A 23,530-nucleotide genomic window follows, 5' to 3' on the forward strand; every position below is an offset into this window, starting at 1 on the left:
CCCACACATCAGTCAAATGCTGCTGATCTTGCTGGCACCATCTTGGAAGATGGTATTTTATCAATTATATTAACTATAAAAGATGCATAATTCCACCTTAAAAGTACCAGACAAGAGCTGATCTGGCATTAAACTGACCGTTCACCACTGTTGAATATATAAGTAGCACTCTTTCACTACTGGCTGTGCAACACACTAGATTTGCACACATTCACTCAATACCATACAACTTGCTGTACAAAAGCCAAGAATTTTTACTATGTTAGCTAATGAACTTTTTTTTTTAGTGTTACAGGCAAGGCAATATCTGCTGTCCATTTATTTTGGCATTAACTATATACTGCAATAGTTATATAGGCAAAAAAGTTTTCTGGTCTCTTCCCTGAAGACAGTGAATCTGCTGATTTTTAACAATTGTAATGATCCCAGTTGATTGTCCAATATTACAATCACCAGATTCTCGAGCTTGACAAATGTTGCTCAGAGCACAAGTTTCAGTTTGCATTTACTGTGGAGGTCAATCACTGAATATGAAATCATAAGAAGTTACCAGTATTTTTTTTAATGGAACATAAAAATGTGTTGCAAAGAAAAACATGGATTACATATTTGACAGAAAAAAGAAGAATCTAATTAAAACCATCAGAAAGATAGATTTATCTTTCTTATAGATACTAAAACCTCAGTGATGAGCAACTCTATGTCCATGCTAAAGCTTCTTGTCAAGCTGGTTGGCTTCCATTTGGTAGATTGCTACTTTCTTCAGTAAAATCCATTTCCTAAGATCTTTTAGGCAACTTATCTAATAATTAACCTAGATTCCTTAAACTCATGTCTTCAACAACGTGCAGGATATCTTCTGAAAGCCCTATAAGCCACCTTCTCACTGAATTATAAGCAACACAAGCTTCTTCCGAGCTCTTACAGCCTGGAGACAGATAGTAACAGTATTTCTTCTTTAAGGGCCTCTTTCCACTGCAAGAACCAGTTTCTGGTTCCTTCTCTATGGTGGTCATAAAACTAAAGTCAAAAAACACCTTAACCAAATGGCTTGCTGATTGTTTGGGTTGAAATTATCTTATGTCTTATAAACGCTGAATGAAACTAAACACTAAAAATGAAAAATCACTTTTTTCTCCACTTTAGAACATTATTATTATTATTATTATTATTTTTATTATTATTATAATAAATAGTAACACAAAGCTGTGTAACTTTCTAACTAGAGTCTCAGAAACTTGCAAGTGGCTCAGTGCTACAACTCAATTTATTTTGGTATTAATTTCAACAAAGTATTACCAAAAAGCTTTATGTTGCTGCCAGAACCAATTTGGCACTGTGATAAAGGATTGCATTCTAATTTGGGAGCTTGGATTTTAAAAGTAGAGGCAAAATAGTTGAGGTTTCTAGTAACCAAACTGTAAAAACATTTGATCAATCAAGCCAGGTTTTCCCAAGTTTCAGGTTTGACCAGTATAAACTTCAAGTGGAAAATAAACACATTTATCTCCAGAATTGGTAAATTCAAATCATTTTCTAGCAGAAATGCGGGAGCACTATTGTTCCTGCAACTCCCTAGATTCCTCCATCTTATTGCTTGGACTGCACTTGCTGGAGGGATCCCCAAGGTATTAAATCAGGGACCCCCTCATTATTAAAGGCACCATTGCTAATAAATATTCACAGTCCCATTGTATTCAGGACGCCTACACGTCATCTAATTGCATGCGTTTTATATCTTTTGAGTAGCAATCAGGTTATTATGGCATTGGTACCAGCCAGCTAATGTTGATAGGCCAAAGTTCAAATTTTCCAGTCAGAAGAGAATTTGTAAATGCAAGATTCATGAAGAATATTTAATTTTGAATTTGGGGATTACCCGCTGAAATTCATATTCCCAGCATAATTAGGAATTGGGCAACCTAAAACCCCTGAGAACTCCATGGGAATCCTGAAAACAATGTTGACAGCACTCATGGTTATACAGCATGCGAAATCAAACCTGAGCAATGGGAGACTTTTGTAACGTCAATTATGGTGCCATTTGTGTCACATCTGGCCAGTTATGCAGTGATACTATAATAAAGGGAGGAATTTAACTTGGTTGTCACGAAGGAAAAATGTACTGAGCAAACTATTGGGATTAAAGGCAGTCAAGTCCCCAGGGTGATGGCCAAGATCTTAGGGTCTTAAGGGAAGATACTGCAGAGATAGTGGATGCATTGATTATAATAATGTAAATTCTCTTGATATGGAAAAGGTTCAAGTGGATTGGAAAAAGTGCTAATATCCCACCCTGAGTCAAAAAGGAAGAGAAGCAGAAAAGTAGGGAACTACAGGCCAGTTTAAGACGTGTCGTGAGAAATAGTTAGAATCCATTACTAAGGAAGTACATTTCATAGAATCCCTACAGTGTGGAAACAGGCCCTTCAGCCCAACAAGTCCACACCTACCCTCCAAAGAGTGACCCAAGTAGTCACTATTCATGTCTAAACCTAGTAAATGGTGGCTGAGAGATGAAATACCTTAACCAATAGCTAAAGTTGGGCACTTCCAGCAGGATTTCCAAGATAACAATGAATAATTACATTTATTTTTCTCCGCCCTCACTTGCTACTTCTCAATTTCTAGTATTCCAGTTAAAATCAACGTATGCAAAAGAGATCAAAGATCAAATCGAGAACCCAACCAATCCTAGTATTTGAACTACCACTGGATAAGTTTCGCAATTTTAGATGCTTCAATATGCAAGAGAAAATTATTGGGTTTGTTCAATATAAATATGGGGAAACCAAGGTGATTAGATGGCATTATTACATTCAATAGCCATGAAAGAAATGCACTGAACTACTAAAAGGAATGAAACAAAACCCATGCAGAACACAAATTCCTCTATGAACCTTGTTCTCAGTTCAAGAATAACTTGCAATATCAAAAAAATGCAAGAGAAACCATAACTGCTCAACTTCATTTATAAGCAGAACACACCTAGTTGAAACCATACACAGCACGGCAGCTCAGTGGTTAGCACTGTTGCCTCACAGCACCAGGGACCGGGTTCGATTCCAGCCTCGGGTGACTGTCGTAGAGTTTGTACATTCTCCCAGTGTCTGCGTGGGTTTTCTCTGGATGCTCCGGTTTCCTCCCACAAGCCAAAATATGTGCAGTGTAGGTGAACTGGGCATGCTAAATTGCCCAAAGTGCTCAGGGATGCGTAGGTTAGGTGCATTTGTTAGGGGTAAATATAGAGTAATAGGGTGGGGAATGGGTCTGGGTGGGTTAATCTTCGGAGAGTCGACGTGGACTTGTTGGGCCAAATGGCCTGTTTCCGCAAAGTAGGGGTTCAATGATTTGGTCAACGTCCTTCATCGGGATGGGTTACTAATGTTTCCATTCAATTATCAACAGTTTTTCCTCCATAAATTGCATGAACAACTTCTAATGGCTTTATCATATCAATATTATTTTGCCTAAATCGAGAACTATAACTCATATCAAAAATAGATATGTCTCATATTTACCATTAATAAACTGGTCAGGCAGGTATTAATTAGAAACCCCTACTGGGCTTTGATAATCATCTGTGCTTTTACAAGACCTCTTGTGGAATTCTATGAAGCTTTATTCCATCTAGCTGATGTACAGTTGGGAATAGCTAGGGGAAATCCTTTACTACAGATTTCTTTGGCACTCTCAAATAGCTCATGCAACTTTTTTTTCCCTAGTCACATGAGAATTCCCCCCTCTCAATGAGGAATACCCAAGATTCTGTCACTGGCTCAGAGCAGTTTTCTGAAAAGAATGTCAATAGGGCATCATAGAACAATCTTGCAGATTAAGAATTTTTTTTAAAAAGGTTAACTGTTTTTAAAAAAAGGCAAGTCTGGTCTCTGGTTAACCTGGGAGTAACGCAATTGACTATCATTTATGGACTACAGAATGTATGTTTGTTAAATTATGATACAAAGATAGGAAATTAAATTGTGAAAGGAATACAGGTAGTCTGTAAATGGAGATATGTTAAATGAGTCAACAAAAGGTTGTAAGTTGAGTATAATGTGGGAAAATATGAACTTTCCTTGTTTGGTAGGAATAGAAAGGTAACAATATTTAAATGGAGAAAGAAAGATTTATGAACTGGGAGGCACAGATGAATCAGAGTAATCTGGCAAATGAATCACAACGCAAGAACACAAGTGAATAGGTATACAACTGATCAGAGTCATAGAGATGTACAGCATGGAAACAGACCCTTCGGATCCAACCCATCCGTGCCGACCAGATATCCCAACCCAATCTAGTCCCACCTGTCAGCACCCGGCCCATATCTCTCCAAACCCTTCCTATTCATATATCTATCCATCCAGATGCCTCTTAAATGTTGCAATTGTACCAGCCTCCACCACATCCTCTGGCAGCTCATTCCATACACGTACCACCCTCTGCGTGAAAAAGTTGCCCCTTAGGTCTCTTTTATATCTTTCCCCTCTCACCCTAAACCTATGCGCTCTAGTTCTGGACTCCCGGACCCCAGGGAAAAGACTTTGTCTATTTATCCAATCCATGCCCCTCATAATTTTGTTAACCTCTATAAGGTCTCCCCTCAGCCTCCAACTCTCCAGGGAAAACAGCCCCAGGCTGTTCAGCCTCTCCCTGTAGCTCAGATCCTCCAACCCTGGCAACATCCTTGTAAATCTTTTCTGAACCCTTTCAAGTTTCACAACAGCTTTCCGATAGGAAGGAGACCAGAATTGCATGCAATATTACAACAGTGGCCTAACCAATGTCCTGTACAGCTACATGACCTCCCAACTCCTGTACTCAATACTCTGACCAATAAAGGAAAACATACCAAACGCCTTCTTCACTATCAATTTATTAATTAGTGCGTGGAATAGATAAGAGGTACCTGAAGCTAGTCGCAAATCAATGAGGGGATGTCATAAGCAACAAACTAAAGGTGCAGCTCACCCTGTCCCCAAAAAGAAAATGGGTAGTGTTGCAAAATCTTGAAGTATTTAGATATGCATTTGCAATGCCAAGGAATTACAAGGTTTTGGGTTAAGTGCTGGAAAATGGAATTAGAATTGTTACGTGGTTGTTTTTGACTGGTGTGGATGAGAAAGGCTGAAAGGTCTTTTTCTGTGTAGTAGATGTCTTTACCTTATAAATAGGGATATTTTTGAACAGGGCATTGCTAAGGCCACACCTAGAGTTCTCTGCACATTTTCAATTGCATTATTTAAGGAAATACTTAAATGCACTAGAAGCAGTGCAGAGAAGGTTCACAACTCATTCCTACGATTAGGTGGCTTTTTTCTAAGGAAAGGTGTGACATGTTCAGCCTATATTTTTTTTTTGATTAGATTCTTTACTGTGTGGAAACAGGCCCTTCGGCCCAGCAAGTCCACACCGACCCTCCAAAGAGCAACTCACCCAGACCCATTCACCTAACCTGCACATCTTTGGACTGTGGGAGGAAAATGGAACACCCGGATGAAACCCACGCAGACACTGGGAGAATGCGCAAACTCCACACAGACAGTTGCCTGAGGCTGAAATCGAACCTGGGACCATGGTGCTGTGAGACAGCAGTGCTAACCACTGAGCCACCGTGCCAAGAATGAAAAATGATCTTTTTGAAATATTATGGTGAAAAGACTAAAGTTAGGGGACTGTCTGACAATAAGTCCCACTTCAAAACAAAAGATGAGTACTTTTTTCCTGAGGACTAAGTGCCTTCGGAATTTTCTTCTCCAAAATAGCGAAGGCAGGGTCTCTAAATATTGTTACGGCAGAGACAGATAGATTTTGACCAACAAGAGACTCGAAGGGTGGTGCTGTGGTTATCAAGTGGAAAAAGGAAAGTAGTGTTGAGACTATAATAAAGTCAGCCATCATCTTATTTAAAGCTGCAGCAGACGAAGGACAGAATGGCCAAAATCTGGACCTAAAAATGAAAATATATCTTGCTTCTTACTGATAGCCTAACTAAAAAACATGTACTGTGGACACTTGTTGAGGTTAACTTTCAAGTTTATTTGTGGTACTCTGTGAAGCCAGCCAACAGCCACTATCCAGAATAACACTTGTTTGTTGATGACACAAGTGAAAAACATTTGGGTGAGGAATCATGCACTTCTGACAATAAGCATATTCACAAGAGGGAAAATGCTACAGAATAGTGTGTTTATATTAGGGGATCGTATCTTCACTGGAAAGGAAAAATAATTAACAATCAACTCCCTTTTAAGATTATCCTTGCACATAAAAATATTTAGTTGAGAAATGATTTTGGGCCCCTTATCGAAAGATATACTGGAATTGAATCCAGTCCAGCCAAGGTTCACAAACCTGATACTGGGCATGGACGGACTATCTTATGACAGGAGGTTGAGTAGATTGGAATATAGAAGGACTAGAGAGGAGTTTATTTAAACATAAATGTTTGTTATGGGACTTGACAGAGCAGGTTTAGAAAGATTGTTTTTCCGCTACGGAAGAGTCTAGTACCAGAGGGTGTAGTTTCAGAATAAAGAGTTGCACATTTAAGACAGAGATAGAGGAATTCCTTCACTGCAGAAGGCTGTTAAGGCTGAGTTACTAAGTATAATCAAGTCTGAGATATGGCTTGGAAGTGGCAGTGTTGGACTAGGGTGGACAAAGTTAAAAATCACAACACCAGATTATAGTCCAACAGGTTTATTTGGAAGCACTAGCTTTCAGAGCACCGCTCCTTCATCAAGTCTGAGATAGACAGATTTTCAAGCAGCAAGGGAATCTAGAAATATGGAGAAAAAGCAGCAAAGTGAAGTTGGGGCTTCAGCTCTGATGAAAAGTCATTTTGATTCGAAACATTAGCTTGCTATCTCCATGAATGCTGTCTGACACACTGATCTCCAACATCAGTTGTCTTCAGTTTAGATTCCAGCATCTGCAGTAATGTGTTCCTACACTGAGGAAAATCAGTCATGATCTCATTGAATGGCAGAACAGATGTACTAGGCTGAACAACTTAGTTCTGCTCTCAGGTCTTATGGTCTAACCTCAAATGTACAAAAACATTGCTAAGGAAGCTCACTGCTGCACAATTTGGGCGCACCTAAATACCAACAACCACAGCTGATCATTAAGGCAGCCCACTAACACCTTCTCAAGGTCAATTTGGATAGGTAAATGCTGGTCCAGCTAATAATGTTCAAATCGCCAAAATAATATGAAGTAGTCGTAAGTAAATTATCCCCTCTATTCAAATCCCCATATATATGATTAATATGCAAATAATTCCAGGTAGTCATCTTTACTTATTGCACTAATAGCCAGTTTCATATGGATCAATCAACAGCAGTTTTCCCAGTGCTATACCATCTATTAATGTGCGTTGCATAGTGTTGTGTGCGCACATCTGTCTGTGTTTGTAAAGCTAATTCCGACATCTTTCCTTCAATTTATCTAATCTATTAAAATACCATATTTATCTTAAAAACTTCAATCAAACCACCACTTAACCTTATATTCAAGGGAATGCACCCCTTTGTGTAATTCTCCTCAGATGTGAAGCCCTTGGATTCAGGTGCAACCCTGTGAATCTTTGTTTCTTTTCAACACCAATATATACGAGACATAGCACCCATAACTGCTTAGAATACTCTGTGTGGTCTCACTAGAACTTTGCATAATGGAAACATGAATTCTTCTTTTACATTTGGTCTAATTTTCTAGATATAATGGGCAATATTTAAATAGCCTGTTAAATATTTTCTCATGTGTTCATGATGATTTAATGGTGTGCGCACCTGGACCTCCAGCTATCTTCTGAGATCAACTGTTTTGAGCTTCTCAAAGTATTTTGATCTATTACTTTTAGGTGCAAGAGAGATAGCTTTAAACTTCTTGTACTGACATCTGTTTGCCACAGTTTTACCCATTCACCTGAAATTGAGATTTCATCTGCGTTTTGTTTTGAAATGATTCATTCACAAATGTGAAATTCACTAGCTCGACCAGCATTTATTGTCCATGCCTACACTTACAATACTACTCCTTTTTGCATCATCAACAAACTTAGACATGCAGCACTCTACTCCACTAAATCGTTAACAAATATTGAATATTTGAAGCTCCAGAGATGCTTATGAAACACTTGAAAAAACATTCTGCCAATTAGCATTATAGCTCAATATCATGACTCACTCCAATCAGCCAATTTCATAACTAGGTCAAAAACTAACCTTCAAATTTTATGCATTTTAGTTCATCAGTTATTAAGGGTGGGGGAGGCGGGAAAACTTAATCAAATTTCTTCAGCAAATCTATAGACACGTGTTTATGAATTTTATCACCTCAAAAAAAACTACTGTCAGGTTCCCATGCTTGTTCTATTTCTGATTATGTGAATATTTTCAAGGTGTTCAATTACTCCACCTTTAGCTTACACACTTTAGACTTTTCACAGTAATAAATCTTCAGCTAACTCATTCATAATTCCCCACATCACCATTTTGATATCACACAAGTTTCCAACTAAAAGTTTTAACTCTAACTAAAGTTTTTGCAAACTAGTTAAACATCTTATCTTTCACCTAACTTGTGGGAAACATGTCTTTATAAAATGTTGTGCTATGATGAACAAGGAGACTGGAGTTCAACATAAATATGATTAACTCACCAATGACTTCCTACTCAGACTCTTTATTTGCAAGTTCTAGAAATTCTTCACAATACCATAGTTTCATGTTATTGAATATGTATACTCTTATTATCACAATATGGCATTGCAACACGCAGGGAAAAAATAAAACTTGGATTTAACAAGAATGAAATGTTGTAAAACAGTTGAAGCTGCTTGACAACTGAGAGAACATATCTCAATGCGGTAACAAGAATGGAATCTTTCCATCTGCCTGAATATTAACTTGCCATAATCTAAGCGTTTAGACTTCTTGCATCAAGAATGCCTTAACTCACGAATGCATTTTTCCATATACAATACGCTTTAGTAAAGCCAGCATTACAATTTTTATTAAAATGGAAATTTTTTTCCCAGTTATATTACTGAGCATGTTTACATCAAGGAACTGAATTTTACACCTTCAACAAAATCAACAACATCAAATTATTATATGTATAAGAATGTGCATACAGTAGCAATCTGTTACAGACTTTCCCATACAACAGCAACGTCCATTTCAATAGCCAAGAAAGTAACGGTGTGTAATCCAAACAGTGATATTCCAGATACCATAGCAGTAACTTAGCAGTCGCTAAAAGTTTCATGAAATGGTATAAGCTTCTGAACCAGTTTTCAAGCATTGTTCGCTTAACAGCCCACATACAATAAAAAAAATCTAATCCACATTGCTTCTTTTCAAAGATGACCTTACTCTTCCCTCAATTGGCATTTTGGACTGTTTTCAACTGTTCCACAAAACACCTCTAACAGTTACCTTAAAATAGTGAATTATATAATACTCTATCACACTGGCACTGTGGAATCTGCACAAATTACACAGAACAATCGTGACCTCTATCAAGGATCACTATGTCTTTGCTGATTTGTTATGAAATTATTTTTCACCTCATCACATCACAAACTGATGTAATTTGAATAACAACTGCATTTGTAAATGGGTTAGATTACACAAACTCAAACAATGTATAGTTATGAGTTTTATCTACTCCCTCAAGGTCATGTTTATTATGTAACAAAACAAAGAATTGCAGATATTAAAGATAGGAAACAAACAAGAACACAAATTATTGGAGAAACTCAGCAGATCTGGCACATCTCAGGGGAGAAAACAGAGTTAGCATTTCAAGTCCAGCCACCCTTCTTTGGAAGCGCAGAACTTCTTGGGCTAAACTTAATGCTTCGATTTTTCTAGACTGAAATATCATTCTTCATTCAGAGAAGTGATCATTGCTTTTCTTTCCAATCAACTACTTATTCTTTCATACGCCCAGCCAAAACATCACACTTTGTTCCTCTTACACAGGACTCCATTTGTGTAAAAATTCAGGTATGAACACTCATGTCACTGGATCATTTAAATATTTGATTGTAAGGAACTGCTCTTTAGGCATTTCTCACCATTGCCAATAAATTAACATTTTAAACATCAAAGCAAGCATAATTTCTGGCAACACTTTTTTAAAAAAACATTCTGCATATAATTCTGCCATCCTATTGACTTAGTTATTTTGCAAAATTCATGCAGCCAATTTTCATCTTGCAACTCTTTCTTCAACTTCCATCTTTATAACTATTTCCGTAGTTTTACAAATATTTAATAACATAGCGAGTATTAAATGTTAATAGTTTTCTTTTGTCATTTCTTAATCTACTTTTTTCTCCTCATTCTTACTGCTGTCCATTTCTTGTACATCTCAAATTATGTAAAGGCATATTTACACTGGTAGGATATTTAGTTTATTGTACAAATGCAACTGTGTGACAATGGTGAGAAACATTCAAAGAGGTATCAGCGCCTTACAGTAGAACATAAAAATTGACACTCCAAGTTCAATTTTTTTTTGTTGTTGAGAACTATTTCACAACCACACAATGCAGGCCTCTCAGTATTCTGAAAGTTTTAATCAATCCCCCTCACAATCCTTCTAAACTCTATCAAATAGAGACCCAGAGGCCTTAAATATTCCTCATAACAGGTCATTCATCCCCAGGACCATTCGTGCAAACCTTCTCTGGATGCCGTCCAACACTAGCACATCCTTCCTTTAGATACCAGACCCAAAACTGCTCAATAATCCAAATGTGTTCTGACAGGGCTTAATTGAGCCTTTGCAGTACATCTCTACTCTTGCATTCTAGTCCTCTTGAAATGAACATTAACATTGCATTTGCCTTCTTAACTGCCAACTGAACTTGCATATTACCCTTAACAGAATCCTGAATGGAGGACTCTCAAGTCTCTGTGCTTCAAGCCTTTCAATTTAGAAAATAATCTATACCTCTTTTCATGCTACCAGTAAAATATTAATTTTCCCACATTGTATTGAATCTAGTACTTCTTTGTTCCTTCTTCTCGCCTGTCCAAATTCTTCTGTAGCCTCCCAGCTCCCTCTATATTACTTGACCTTCCATATATAAATGTCACCTACAAACTCGATGCTCTCAGTTCCTCTACCCAGACCATTAATGTATAATGTGAACAACTGTTATCCTAAAATGACTTCTGTCTAACTCCACTAGACACCAGCTGCCAACTTGAAATGATCCTTTTATCCCTATACTTTCCCTAATGCCAGTCAGCCCATCTATCCATTCCATTACCATGGGCTCTTCTTTAGCAGGTTCCTATGTGACATCTTGTCAAACGCCTACTGAACATCCAAATACGATGCACTACTAGGAACTTTTCACAATCTCATCCTTAATAATGGACTCTAAAATCATACCAATGATCAAGGTCAGGCTAACCAACCTTCCACCTCCCTCTCTTTTTAAACAGGGGTGTTACATTAGCCATTTTCCAGATCTCCCCGATTCATGATTCCTGAAAGACCACCACCAATGCCTCTACAATCTTCTCAGCTATTTCGTTCAGAACTCTGGGATGTAGTCCATCTAGTCTGTGACTTATCCACCATCTGACCTTTCAGCTTTCCTAGTACCTCTCTCGAATGATGGCCTGTATGATACACTCACCTGTATCCCCTTACTGTCGAAGCTCTGGCACACTACTGGTATATTCCACTGTGAAAACTGATGCAAAATAGCTATTCAATTCTTCAGCTATTGCTTTGCTCCCCATTACTATTTCTCTAGCCTCATTTTCCAGTAGTTCTATTGTCCACTCTTGCCTCGCTCTTACCTTTCAGATAGAGAAAAACTCTTGCTAATTTTTTATTAGCTAGCTTACTCTCATATTTCATCTTATTTTTTTAGTTATCATCTGGTTTTTAAAGACTTTCCAAACCTCTGGCTTCAGACTAACCTTCATCACATTTTATGCTTTTCCTTTTCCCTGTATGGTGTCCCGGGCATTCCTCGTCAGCCACTGTTGCCTCATCCTCCCCTTAATACATTTCTTCTTTCTTGGGATGAATTTCTCTGTGCCTCCTAAATGAGCCCCACAAACTCTTACCTTTGCTGACTCCACTTAGTACTCTTCCCTGCTGTCTCCCCTCCCAATCAAAGGTGCCCCTCTTCCCTTATGTCTTTGTTCTTACCTTTACTCTATTGTAATAGCATTAGATCTAATTCCAGCTTCTCCCTTTCAAACTTCAGGTGAAATCTATCATGCTGACAGTCATTGCCCCATAGGGGTTCCTTCACCTTCAACTCCCAAATCAAGTCTGCCTCATTACACATCAAATTCAGAATTGCCTGTTCCATTGTAGGGTCTACCACAAGCTGCTCCAAAAAGATTTTCAGTCACTCCACCAATTCCTTTTCTTGAAATCGATGACGAACCTGATTTTCCCAGTGCATCTGTACATTGAAACCACTCATGATTATTGCAATAATGCCTTTCTTACATGCCTTTTCTATCTCCCTATTTATTTTCTTCCCCACATCCTGACTATTGAGAGGAGCCCTGTACACAACTCACATCAGGATTTTTTTTTCCTTTGTAGCTCAACTGTACCCACAATTTCTACACCTTCCAACTCTGACTTTTTGCCACTGATTTAATTTCATTTGTTATGAACAAGGCAACCCATCTGCCTGTTCCTTTGGTAGGTGTGATCCTTGGATATAAAAAGTTCCCAGCTGATCCCCTTGCAGCATACTACTACTTGTAGTGCATGCATTGAAGTACAACACACTGTTTTTCATTAACTGCCACCTTTCTCGTAGGTGTCCCCTCTTCTATTGCGCCTGAAGTTAGAGCATATCCTTTCCATATGCTCAGTCTTATTACCTGTTCTGGAAATTTTAATAACTTTTGCTGAGCCCTCTTCCCATTCCCTCCCCTTACCATTTTCCATAGTATTCCATGCAACTGAAACCTCCTCATGCTACTATTTAGTTTAAGCCCTAACCTTAGCCCTAATTATGCAATTCACCAGGAATCTGGTCCCAGCACGATTCAGGTGGAGGGAGTCCCGTTGGAACAGCTCTAGTGCTAATATTCCCAGAATCTGAACTAATTTCTCCCACATCAATTTTTGAGTCATGCATAAACCCCTTTGTAACCTTTGTTAACCTGATGTCAATTTGCTCATAATGCAGGTAGTAATCAGGAGTGCACCCTTTTTGATTCCGATTTTGAATTTAGTTCTTGGCAAATCATATTTCCTCAACAGAGCCTAAATGGACAACGAGAACGAGATCTTTCCCTTCCCATTCCAAGTTCCTCTACAGCCCAGATGAGATATCCTCTAAACATGGACGCCAAGCAGGCAGCACATCCTTCGGGACTATTCGCCTGATTATACTATTCCAGATTACAACTACATTTCTCTTTTCTCTCCCTACCCACCTTCCCTTCCTTCCTCTCCACCCCACCCTCCATTGCTCCCTGGTCAGTTCACTCATCCTTCCTGCAGTCCCCGCTCTAAGTCATCAAGGAGCAAAAATCTCAAACCTGTTAAACAAGGTCAAGTGTCAGACTCTTCGATCTCTTAATCCACCTCACTTGTAGCCACACCCTCCTGTCCCTGACTACTGATCAAATGACGTAAATCAATCCGGAGCCAGAATTCCTCAAGCAACCAATACTGCTACAGATGTGGGCACTATAAACCACAACAGAGTCCACCAGCTCCCACATCATGTAGTTACAACACATTGCCTGGCCCATCTTACTTAAATTACTTAGTTCTTAACTTAGTTTGTACAAATTTTGTATTCGTCTTTTAGTTGGTAGCCTGGAAATATTTTCCTTATTTACCTTCAATCTGAATGAAACTTATAATCAATAGTAGCTATCACCAACTAATAAATTTACAGTTGACCTGTGAAGTCACTCTTGTGCTGAGCTCCTGATCCTGGCTTTCAATACTTTGTTTAAAAACAACTTGACAAACAATTAGACAAAAAAAGCAAGCAAAAAACACTTCTTCTTTGGTGTACTGAATTTCCTCCCAATTCTGTGTCTCACTCAGAATGTGATCTCTTCTTTTAGACCCTGCAAAGATTACTGATCCTACTGATGTAAAGGTACAACATAAAGCTTAATTCAGATTTTCTACCAGCATTCTTCAGCCAGAAGTGCCAAGTGGACGGCATCTGTGATGGATCAGTCTTTTGCCAATTTGATTCACTCCACACTGTTGGAGGCACTGGATAAATCAAAGGATAAAGATTCCTATGACATTCTGGCAATAGCACTGAAGGCTAGCTCCAGAACTTACTGCTCCAGTACAACAACACTGGCATGTAAGCTACAATGTTAAAATTTGACCAAGTATGCCCTGTACACAAAGCAGGACAAATCCAACTCGGCCAATTACTGTCCCATCAGTTTACTCTAAGTCATCAATAAATTGATGAAAGGTGTCATCAATGCTATCAACTAGCATCTGTTTAGTGATGCACAGTTTGGGTTCAACCAGGGCCACTCGGCTCCTAACCTCACTTCAGTATCGGTAAAGTCCAGGAATTCCTTTCGCCAGGGCACTGTGGGTTTCAAGGCAACTAGGGATGGGCAGCATATAAGGGAGCCCGCCAACAATGCCCGCATCCAATGAGTGAATTTTTTTTTTTAAATTCTGAACTAGTTGTCCTATCACCCCATACCAAATGTTGTGACGTTAAAGAGCTCTGAATGCTTAGGGAAAAAGTAGTTAAGTATTCAAAAAAAAACACATGGAAGAGAAAGAATTCTCAACTGAGATGACCTTATAAAGGTTTATAAAATCATGAGGGACATGGATAGGGTAAATAGACAAGGTCTTTTTCTTGGTTTAGGGAAGTCCAGAACTAGAGGGCACAGGTTTTGGTTGGGGGGGGCGAAGGAAGAGGAGAGAGTTTAAAAGGGACCTAACAGACAACCCTTTCAAATAAAGGGTGGTGTGTGTATGGAATGAGCTGCCAGACGAAGTGGTGGAGGCTGGTACAATTGCAACATTTAAAAGGCATCTGGATGGGTACATGAACAGGAAGGTTTAGAGGGCTATGGGTCAAGTGCTAGCAAATGGGACTAGATTAATTCAGGATATCTGGTCGATATGGACGAGTTGGACTGAAGGGTCTGTTTCCATGCTGTACATCTCTATGACTCTAAAAGAAGTGTCCAATGTCAGTGATTGATCTCGGAAATATCAAACACATTTTCTCCCTTCAGTCTCAGTTCCATGATCTAACTGCACACCAGAGGTACCAGAGAATTTTAAATTCCATCAAAGACTCATCAAGAGGCTCAAGCCTGGTAGTAAAAACAATTTTAATTGCAACGCTCTTGACAGTATATCAATAAACACCTGCTTCTACATATCTAAACAGCTAGAAACAGAAATAGTCACATCGGCGCAGATGGGAGTCATTCAGCCCATTGAGACCATGCCAGCTCTCCATACAACAATCTAGTCAGTTCCATTTTCATGCTCTATCCCAGCAAGTGTATTCCCCCAAGTGCTGACACAATTTCTTTTTGAAATCATTTGTCACTGCTTCCACCACCTGATAAGTTCCAGGTTTTCTCCACTTGCTTTGGAAAAAATATCCTTCTTCACTTCCCCCTTGTAGCTAAATGGATAACAGAAATGTACAGAAAGAAAAAATTAACAAACTAGACTAGCTAAGAAATAATGGCCTGGACCCAAGTAGAGTTACATGTTGGCATGGACTAATTGGACTTTATGACTTATTTCTGTGCTGTACATTCAACATAAACGATCAGAAAATACTATTAAACTTTTCCAAAAACGTTAACATTTTGTCAAAGCTACCCCATGAGAAACTCTTCGTGCAAGTCTTTGTTTTAAAGCAAATTGTGCCTACCTGTGTTCTTTGTGCTCCAATAACTGGCAATCCCGACATGTCAGTTTATCACATGTTTCACAAAACAGTTTCAACTGTTCTTGTTTATGTATAGGACAAAACACAGGTCGCTGACTGGGTGCTCCTACAGCCTCTATAATTTAAGAGAGATGAAATTTACAAACGATATACAGCTTTTAAAGTGAATGCAGATTCTTATTAGTAGCAAAGTGGTGTGAAAACCCTTTGTATCTTCCTATATTAAACTTATTCACTGCATTTCTAGTTGCACGTATCTTTTATTTATCCTACTTCACCAAAATAAGTCATCAGCATGGGGAAATAAAATCAGTTTCAATTACACGATCAGCAACTGAAAGAACAGTTGAGACTTTATTACGAAGCAGTCATCACATGTTCAAGTCCCAACCACAGGTAGTGTTATTTGCACAAGTGCTGAAACAAAAATAGAAATGGCTGGCAAAACTCGGAATCTGTCAGCATCTGTGGAAAAAAAAAAAGAGTTAACATTTTGAGTTCAGTGACTCTTCTTAACTGACAGTAGTTCAAAAAAACTGGCATATCTGCCGAAGAGTGAGCGGATGGGGGAGCAGGGAGCTGAGGAGAGGGGAAAATATGAAATGGGTAGATAAACATGGAGATAATGGATGAGTCCGTTTTGCTATTACTCATCATTCATTAACACTAATTGGCTGAATGTGATTGGTGAATTGGGAGTACCATTTCTAAAACATGAACTTGTCAAACATGTGTTAGCTATAATGCAATTAGATCGCAAACACTAAGTGCTATTTGTGTTGCTCGATTTTTGAATAGCATGGGGTCACACGGACTTGTCATGTTATAGAAAAAATAACTGTAGTAGACCAGGACGGAAGAAAAAGTGATATGAGCTAACTGAGAAAATGGGTAAGTTGTGTTAAATCTAATACAATATAATAATTAGCTGAGGAGCATGTAAGGATGGGTGACTGTGCTAAAAGCAACCTATGTCATAACACGAATGGGTGTGAGGGTGGGTGAAAGACATGGAATGATGGAATCACGGAATCACATTCTTAAGTTATTGAACTCGTTGTTGAGTCCCAATGTCTGCAGGGGTCCCAAATGCAAAATGAGATGCTATTCTTCGAGCTTGCACGGAGGGTCTCTGAAACAGAAACAACAGAAATGTTGGTGTGGGAACATGGTGGTGCATCGGAGTGGCAAGTGACTGGAAACTCGGCCATTTCTACAGACAGAATAAAGGTGTTCTGCGAAGCGATCACCCATTCTGCATTTCTTCTCTGCAGTTTAAAGGAGACCACACTATGAACAATGAATACAGTACAGGCAAATTGCAACTTCACCTAAAAAAGTTATGGCTGGGGTTTTGGATGGTGAGGAGGGAGGCGGCACCACCTTCGACATTGTATGGGAAGGTGCTGTAGAGGTGTTGAGAATGGAGGAGTGGACCAGGGTAACCAGTGCTGGCCATCCAACAAGTGATGGTTTCATGTTTTTGCTTTGCATCTTATCCTTTCATCCCAATCAGGGCAATTAGTTTGACTTTCTTGAACAACAATAAAAAGCTAGGACAAGTCAAAGCATTCAGCAATGATCATTTTATCTCAATGTGTTGTCTCACCTTTTACACAACAGAAGATGCCATTTTAGAACGTCCTACCTCATTATAAGCCTTGCGCTTGTTAAAAGATATGAACCCAAAGACAACATGAGTACAATTTTACAGTGCCTAAAGATAGGCTTCTATATTTGAAGTCATTATTTTATGTTAAATATGAAATTGTGCTGAGGCAAGTACTCTGATTTCAGAAAAGGAGGTTTGAGCAACATCTTCCCTGAAGAGAATATAGTTTAAAGAGTGCTGTCTCCTCCATTGTAATACCACAGCAATTCTTTGGATTACATTTAACCTAAGTGGTGTATATCTGGAGGGAACAAAATTAATAAAAACCCAAGTCTATTTTCTAAGGATAATGATAAATACACATCAGGGTGAAGGCAGCAGTGCCAGTTTTTCAAAAGGTAAATAATTTATTAATTTCTAACATTAAGAGCCTTTGTCATTCTTCCTTTTGGCAAAAATGTGCATAAGGGACACATGTTTACAACAACTATAGTAAACAATCAATCAGAGTTTGATCGGTATAATTGCTAGGTAACACGACCACAACTAAAAAGCAATAACAGTAAACCCCCATCATGGAAAAGATGAAACTGAACAGGAATGGGATTTAAATCATAAATGTAAAAGGAATATAATGAAAATTAAATCTTGAACAGCAGGTTACTTCTTTTAACTTAGAAAATAATGCAAATCTCTTCAGGACAGACATAATCCATTCTGACATGAAGTATTTGAGCTTTGAACAAGAAAAATATGCTAGAAAAGGCATAACCTATCATGATATGGAGCCACATTATGTTCACTTTTACAAACATTAAGATTTTCAAATGCCAGTGAATAGTCGACTTTTGCAGATAAACTCAAAGACAAGGTAACATTTGTCAATATCCTAAAGGATTTGTTTCAATACATAAATTGCAGTTGTTGTAAATTAAAGCTAGGGATGACAAACAGTAACTGTGATACAACAATTCAAGAATTCAGTCAAGCAAACTTGGCTAAACAAAGGTGACAGCTTCCTGCAAATTCATTATAATCGGGAGCCATTACAGTAGGGACTGTTTACAGATTAACCAATACAGAAAATATAGATGGCATGAATTCACCTTAAAAGATAAGTAGAATGGAAGACAGGAAGATAGTACAGTTGACCTTATGTCAGTGCAATTCAGACTTTATAGTTCAAAGCAAAAATACTTGCTAAAATTTTGTAAAGGTATACCCTCATTTAACAATGGTAACACTAATTCTGTCAAGTGCTGTACCTGTGATAGGTTGTCAATTTAAGAGTTTTGTTTTGGACTTTCATTTATTGGTTAAGGGGTTTCTACCTCCAAACTCAAAAATCCAATATTTAGGAAAAGGAGGGTCATTTGCGACTGTAGTTGGCATAATTTAGCTAGGCTGCACAATTACTACTTTTCCTCTTTAAGGAGGATCCTTGAATCCCTTTGATGAAGTTTTCAGTCACATGGCTTGCTGACAAATTCTATTTGAACCACTTTGGTTATTCATTACATTGAACTGAATACTTACAGCGAAGTTTATGTATTTTAGTGAAAACTCTAATTCTTAAAGCCAAAATCTATTAATGGTAGAAAAGAGGACAAAAGGCACTAAAGCAAAATAGATCTATTATATTCGAAATGTTAAGGCCAAATTATCTTCAGAGGTCAAGTGATACAGAATGGGAAGATCAAACAGCAGGTGAGTGGCTTGCTGAACTGGCAATATGTCGACATTGCTTGCAGTAATGACAGTCCAGCAAGACTGTTTGTTTTGGGAATTAATTAGTCAATTGGTTAAAAGCATTCACTGAGCTCTAATATTGTAAAACCCATTCAGTGCAGTTGACAGTGGGGTAAAGAAAGCTCATGAGCAACACTGGGTGCAACTCGAAGAAATTCAGTGACAGCTCAGCAAAGCTTGCTACTTAACAGAGGTTGAAATTGCGCAGATAAATGATACGCCTGCGAGTACTCTTAGGAGTCCTGACAAACACTCTCAGGAGAAGTGATTGTTCTACCAAGATTAAGCATTTCTTGAGGCAAAGGCAGGATAACTATTGAAGGAGTTCTGAACTAGATCTTCAAAAAGGCGAAGACTCAGTATCCCTTGCCAGGGAAAAGGAGTTTTAATGGGATTTGGTGACTTTTAATATCACTATCTGGGTATGATTTATTATGACTGTATCGGCTATTTAAAGTGGGGGGGTTTAACTTTGTTTATGTTAATTCAAACTTATTTCATGTCAGTCTCGAGTCTGCAGTGCAGATTGTATATAAATTAGATTGTACAGTAATGCTTAATTTGCTCAAAATTGGAATCTTGTGGTTTTATTCTCTCAGCAAGGACCTGGAAGCTCAATCTTTGCCTAAATGAAACAAAAAAAAAAGTTACTGGCCTGGAACCAGATTTAACAATTTTGACAGTCTCATTTAGCACCACAACATCATTAATGTTGCTCTGTAATTTAAGTTGTTGTTTAATTAATATGAATTTCACAAGACTGACATTACATAATTTTCTTTCAAAATTTGTTTAACTATTTTCTTAATTAAAGGAAACTAGATGTAGATCAGCTGTCACATTAATATGAAAAAAGTAATAAATTGGTTATAAACTCAATTGCTTACAGAATTAGCTTGTTGGATGCAAATATGAAAATACAAATTATGATCAAATAATACATGCTGCATTACTGAATTAAGTTTTCAGGTATGACAGAAAAAACCTACATCCAAACCTCAAGTCTCTATATCTAAAATGTTATCATAAAGTTATTTATTATTTTTACTCAGATTACTGTCTTGTCTGTGCATTTCATCTAAATACATCTATCTCGTGTCAGCTGCGACATCATCCTGCGACGTCAGCTGTGGATCTAAAGAAAGGGAATTCATGGAATGCTTACAGGATGGCTTTTTGGAACAGCTAGTCATGGAGCCCACAAGAGAGCAGGCTATTCTGGACCTAGTGCTTTGCAATGAACCAGACTCTATAAAAGATCTTAAAGTAAGGGAACCCTTAGGAAGTAGCGACCATAATATGGTAGAGTTCAGTCTGGAGTTTGAAAGGGAGAAGGCGAAATCTGATGTAATGGTGTTACAGTTGAATAAAGGTAATTATGAGGGCATGAGAGAGGAACTGACTAAAATAGACTGGAAGCAGAGGCTAACCGGGAAGACACTAGAGCAAAAATGGCAGGAGTTTGTAGGTATAATTGAGGACACTGTACAGAGGTTCATTCCCAAGAAAAGAAAGATTAACCGGGGAGGGATTAGACAACCTTGGCTGACAAAGGAAGTCAGGAAATGTATTAAAGAAAAAGAGAGATCCTATAAAGTGGCTAAGAACAGTGGGAAATCAGAAGATTGGGAAGGATACAAAAGCAAACAGAGGATAACAAAGAGTGTAATAAGAAATGAGAGGATCAAATATGAAGGTAGGCTAGCCAGTAATATTAGAAATAATAGTAAAAGTTTCTTTCAGTACATAAGAAACAAACGACAGGCAAAAGTAGACATTGGGCCACTTCAAACTGATGCAGGGAGCCTAGTGATGGGAGATAAGGAAATAGCAGGAGAACTTAACAAGTACTTTGCGTCAGTTTTCACAGTGGAAGACAGGAGTAATATCCCAAAAATTAAAGGGTGTCACGGGGCTGAGTTGAGTATGGTTGCCATTACGAAAGAGATAGTGCTAGAAAAGTTAAAAAGTCTTAAAATTGATAAATCTCCTGGCCCCGATGGGATACACCCTAGAGTTCTGAGAGAGGTTGCTGAGGAAATAGCAGAGGCATTGGTTGAGATCTTTCAAGAGTCACTGGAGTCAGGAAAGGTCCCGGACGATTGGAAGATGGCTGTAGTAACCCCCTTGTTCAAGAAAGGATCAAGGCAAAAGATGGAAAATTATAGGCCAATCAGCTTAACCTCGGTTGTTGGTAAAATTCTAGAATCCATCATTAAGGATGAGGTTTCTAAATTCTTGGAAGAGCAGAGTCTGATTAGAACAAGTCAACATGGATTTAGTAAAGGGAGGTCATGCCTGACAAACCTGTTGGAATTTTTTGAAGAGGTAACAAGTAGGTTAGACCAGGGGAACCCAGTGGATGTGGTCTATCTGGACTTTCAAAAGGCCTTTGATAAGGTGCCACACGGGAGACTGCTGAGCAAGGTGAGGGCCCATGGTGTTCGAGGTGAGCTGCTGGGATGGATTGAGGATTGGCTATCTAACAGAAGGCAGAGAGTTGGGATAAAAGGTTCTTTTTCAGAATGGCAGCCGGTGACGAGCGGTGTCCCGCAGGGTTCGGTGCTGGGGCCACAGCTGTTCGCATTATATATTAATGATTTGGATGAGGGAACCGGGGGCATTCTAGCGAAGTTTGCCGATGATACAAAGTTAGGTAGACAGGCAGGTAGTACTGAGGAAGTGGGGAGGCTACAGAAGGATCTAGACAGGTTGGGAGAGTGGTCCAGGAAATGGCTGATGGAATTTAACGTGAGCAAGTGCGAGGTCTTGCACTTTGGCAAAAAGAATATAGGAATGGACTACTTTCTAAATGGTGAGAAACTTAATAAAGCCAAAGCACAAAGGGATCTGGGAGTGCTAGTCGAGGATTCTCTAAAGGTAAACATGCAGGTTGAGTCTGTGATTAAGAAAGCGAATGCAATGTTGTCTCTTATCTCAAGAGGGTTGGAATATAAAAGCAGAGATGTACTACTAAGACTTTATAAAGCTCTGGTTAGGCCCCATTTGGAGTACTGTGTCCAGTTTTGGTCCCCACACCTCAGGAAGGACATACTGGCACTGGAACGTGTCCAGCGGAGATTCACACGGATGATCCCTGGAATGACAGGTCTAGCATATGAGGAACGGCTGAGGATACTGGGGTTGTATTCGTTGGAGTTTAGAAGATTAAGGGGAGATCTAATAGAGACGTACAAAATAATACATGGCTTTGAAAAGGTGGATGCTAGAAAATTGTTTCTGTTAGGCGAGGAGACTAGGACCCGTGGACACAGCCTTAGAATTAGAGGGGGTCATTTCAGAACGGAAATGCGGAGACATTTCTTCAGCCAGAGAGTGGTGGGCCTGTGGAATTCATTGCCACGGAGTGCAGTGGAAGCCGGGACGCTAAATGTCTTCAAGGCCGAGATTGATAGGTTCTTGTTGTCTAGAGGAATTAAGGGCTACGGGGAGAACACTGGCAAGTGGAGCTGAAATGCGCATCAGCCATGATTGAATGGCGGAGTGGACTCGATGGGCCGAATGGCCTTACTTCCACTCCTATGTCTTATGGTCTTATGGTCTTATCCACCGAGGTAATTTATAATCCTCTTCAGTTAGCAAGCTTCTATTTCTGTACAGTCAGCAAATTAATGAGTTCTTTCATAAATATCAAAAGACAGACAGACCTGACAGCAAATTGTGCCTGGCACACCTGTGGCAATTAGCAAGCAACTTTTAAAAATCTAAACTAATTTGCCTTGACCACATCTATATCCAAACAAGTTTAAAAGAAATTGTCAGTTTAATGTTTCCTCTCCGTACAAGCCATACCCAAAGCACAATCCAAAAGACATCCTGAAACCACCAAATTTTCATCATATTTCTACCTTTGGATCTTGCTCTCCATCCTTATCAACTACCTTGATAAAATATTTGCAACTAGGTGCTGCATTCTTTGTTTCAAAGATGCCCAATTTCAAGATTGATGTGGATTTTAGATATTTAAAAAGGATGGACCAAGTTTACTTGAACCGTTGAGTGTTAGAAGTGCAAAAACAACAAACATTGGAGTCTCTTGGCTTGGAAACTGAGCTACTAAATCCCATAAGTTAGTAGTTGGCCCTGGTCTCATTGGAGCTGTAAATTATTTATCTAATTTCACAAGAACAAAGGTAGGTTGAAAACCAACTGACAAACAAGCATAGGTGTTATACTTGTCAGACCAAAGAATAGTATTGAAAAATTAAATTAATGAATTG

At 38.7% G+C, this 23,530-nt stretch overlaps 1 protein-coding gene across 2 annotated transcripts in view; it reads right to left on the reverse strand.

Moving 5' to 3' along the window:
* The window catches only part of trim33 (tripartite motif containing 33), a 144,120-nt gene that overhangs the window by 55,941 nt on the left and 64,649 nt on the right, over nucleotides 1-23,530 (reverse strand). For both annotated transcript variants that reach the window (XM_072563377.1, XM_072563376.1), the window contains exon 4: nucleotides 15,911-16,043. In XM_072563377.1, coding sequence (XP_072419478.1) covers nucleotides 15,911-16,043 — 133 coding nt within the window. The remainder of the gene's footprint in view (nucleotides 1-15,910; nucleotides 16,044-23,530) is intronic.

This window comes from Chiloscyllium punctatum, chromosome 45 (genome assembly GCF_047496795.1).
Source record: "Chiloscyllium punctatum isolate Juve2018m chromosome 45, sChiPun1.3, whole genome shotgun sequence".
Taxonomy (NCBI): Eukaryota; Metazoa; Chordata; class Chondrichthyes; order Orectolobiformes; family Hemiscylliidae; genus Chiloscyllium; species Chiloscyllium punctatum.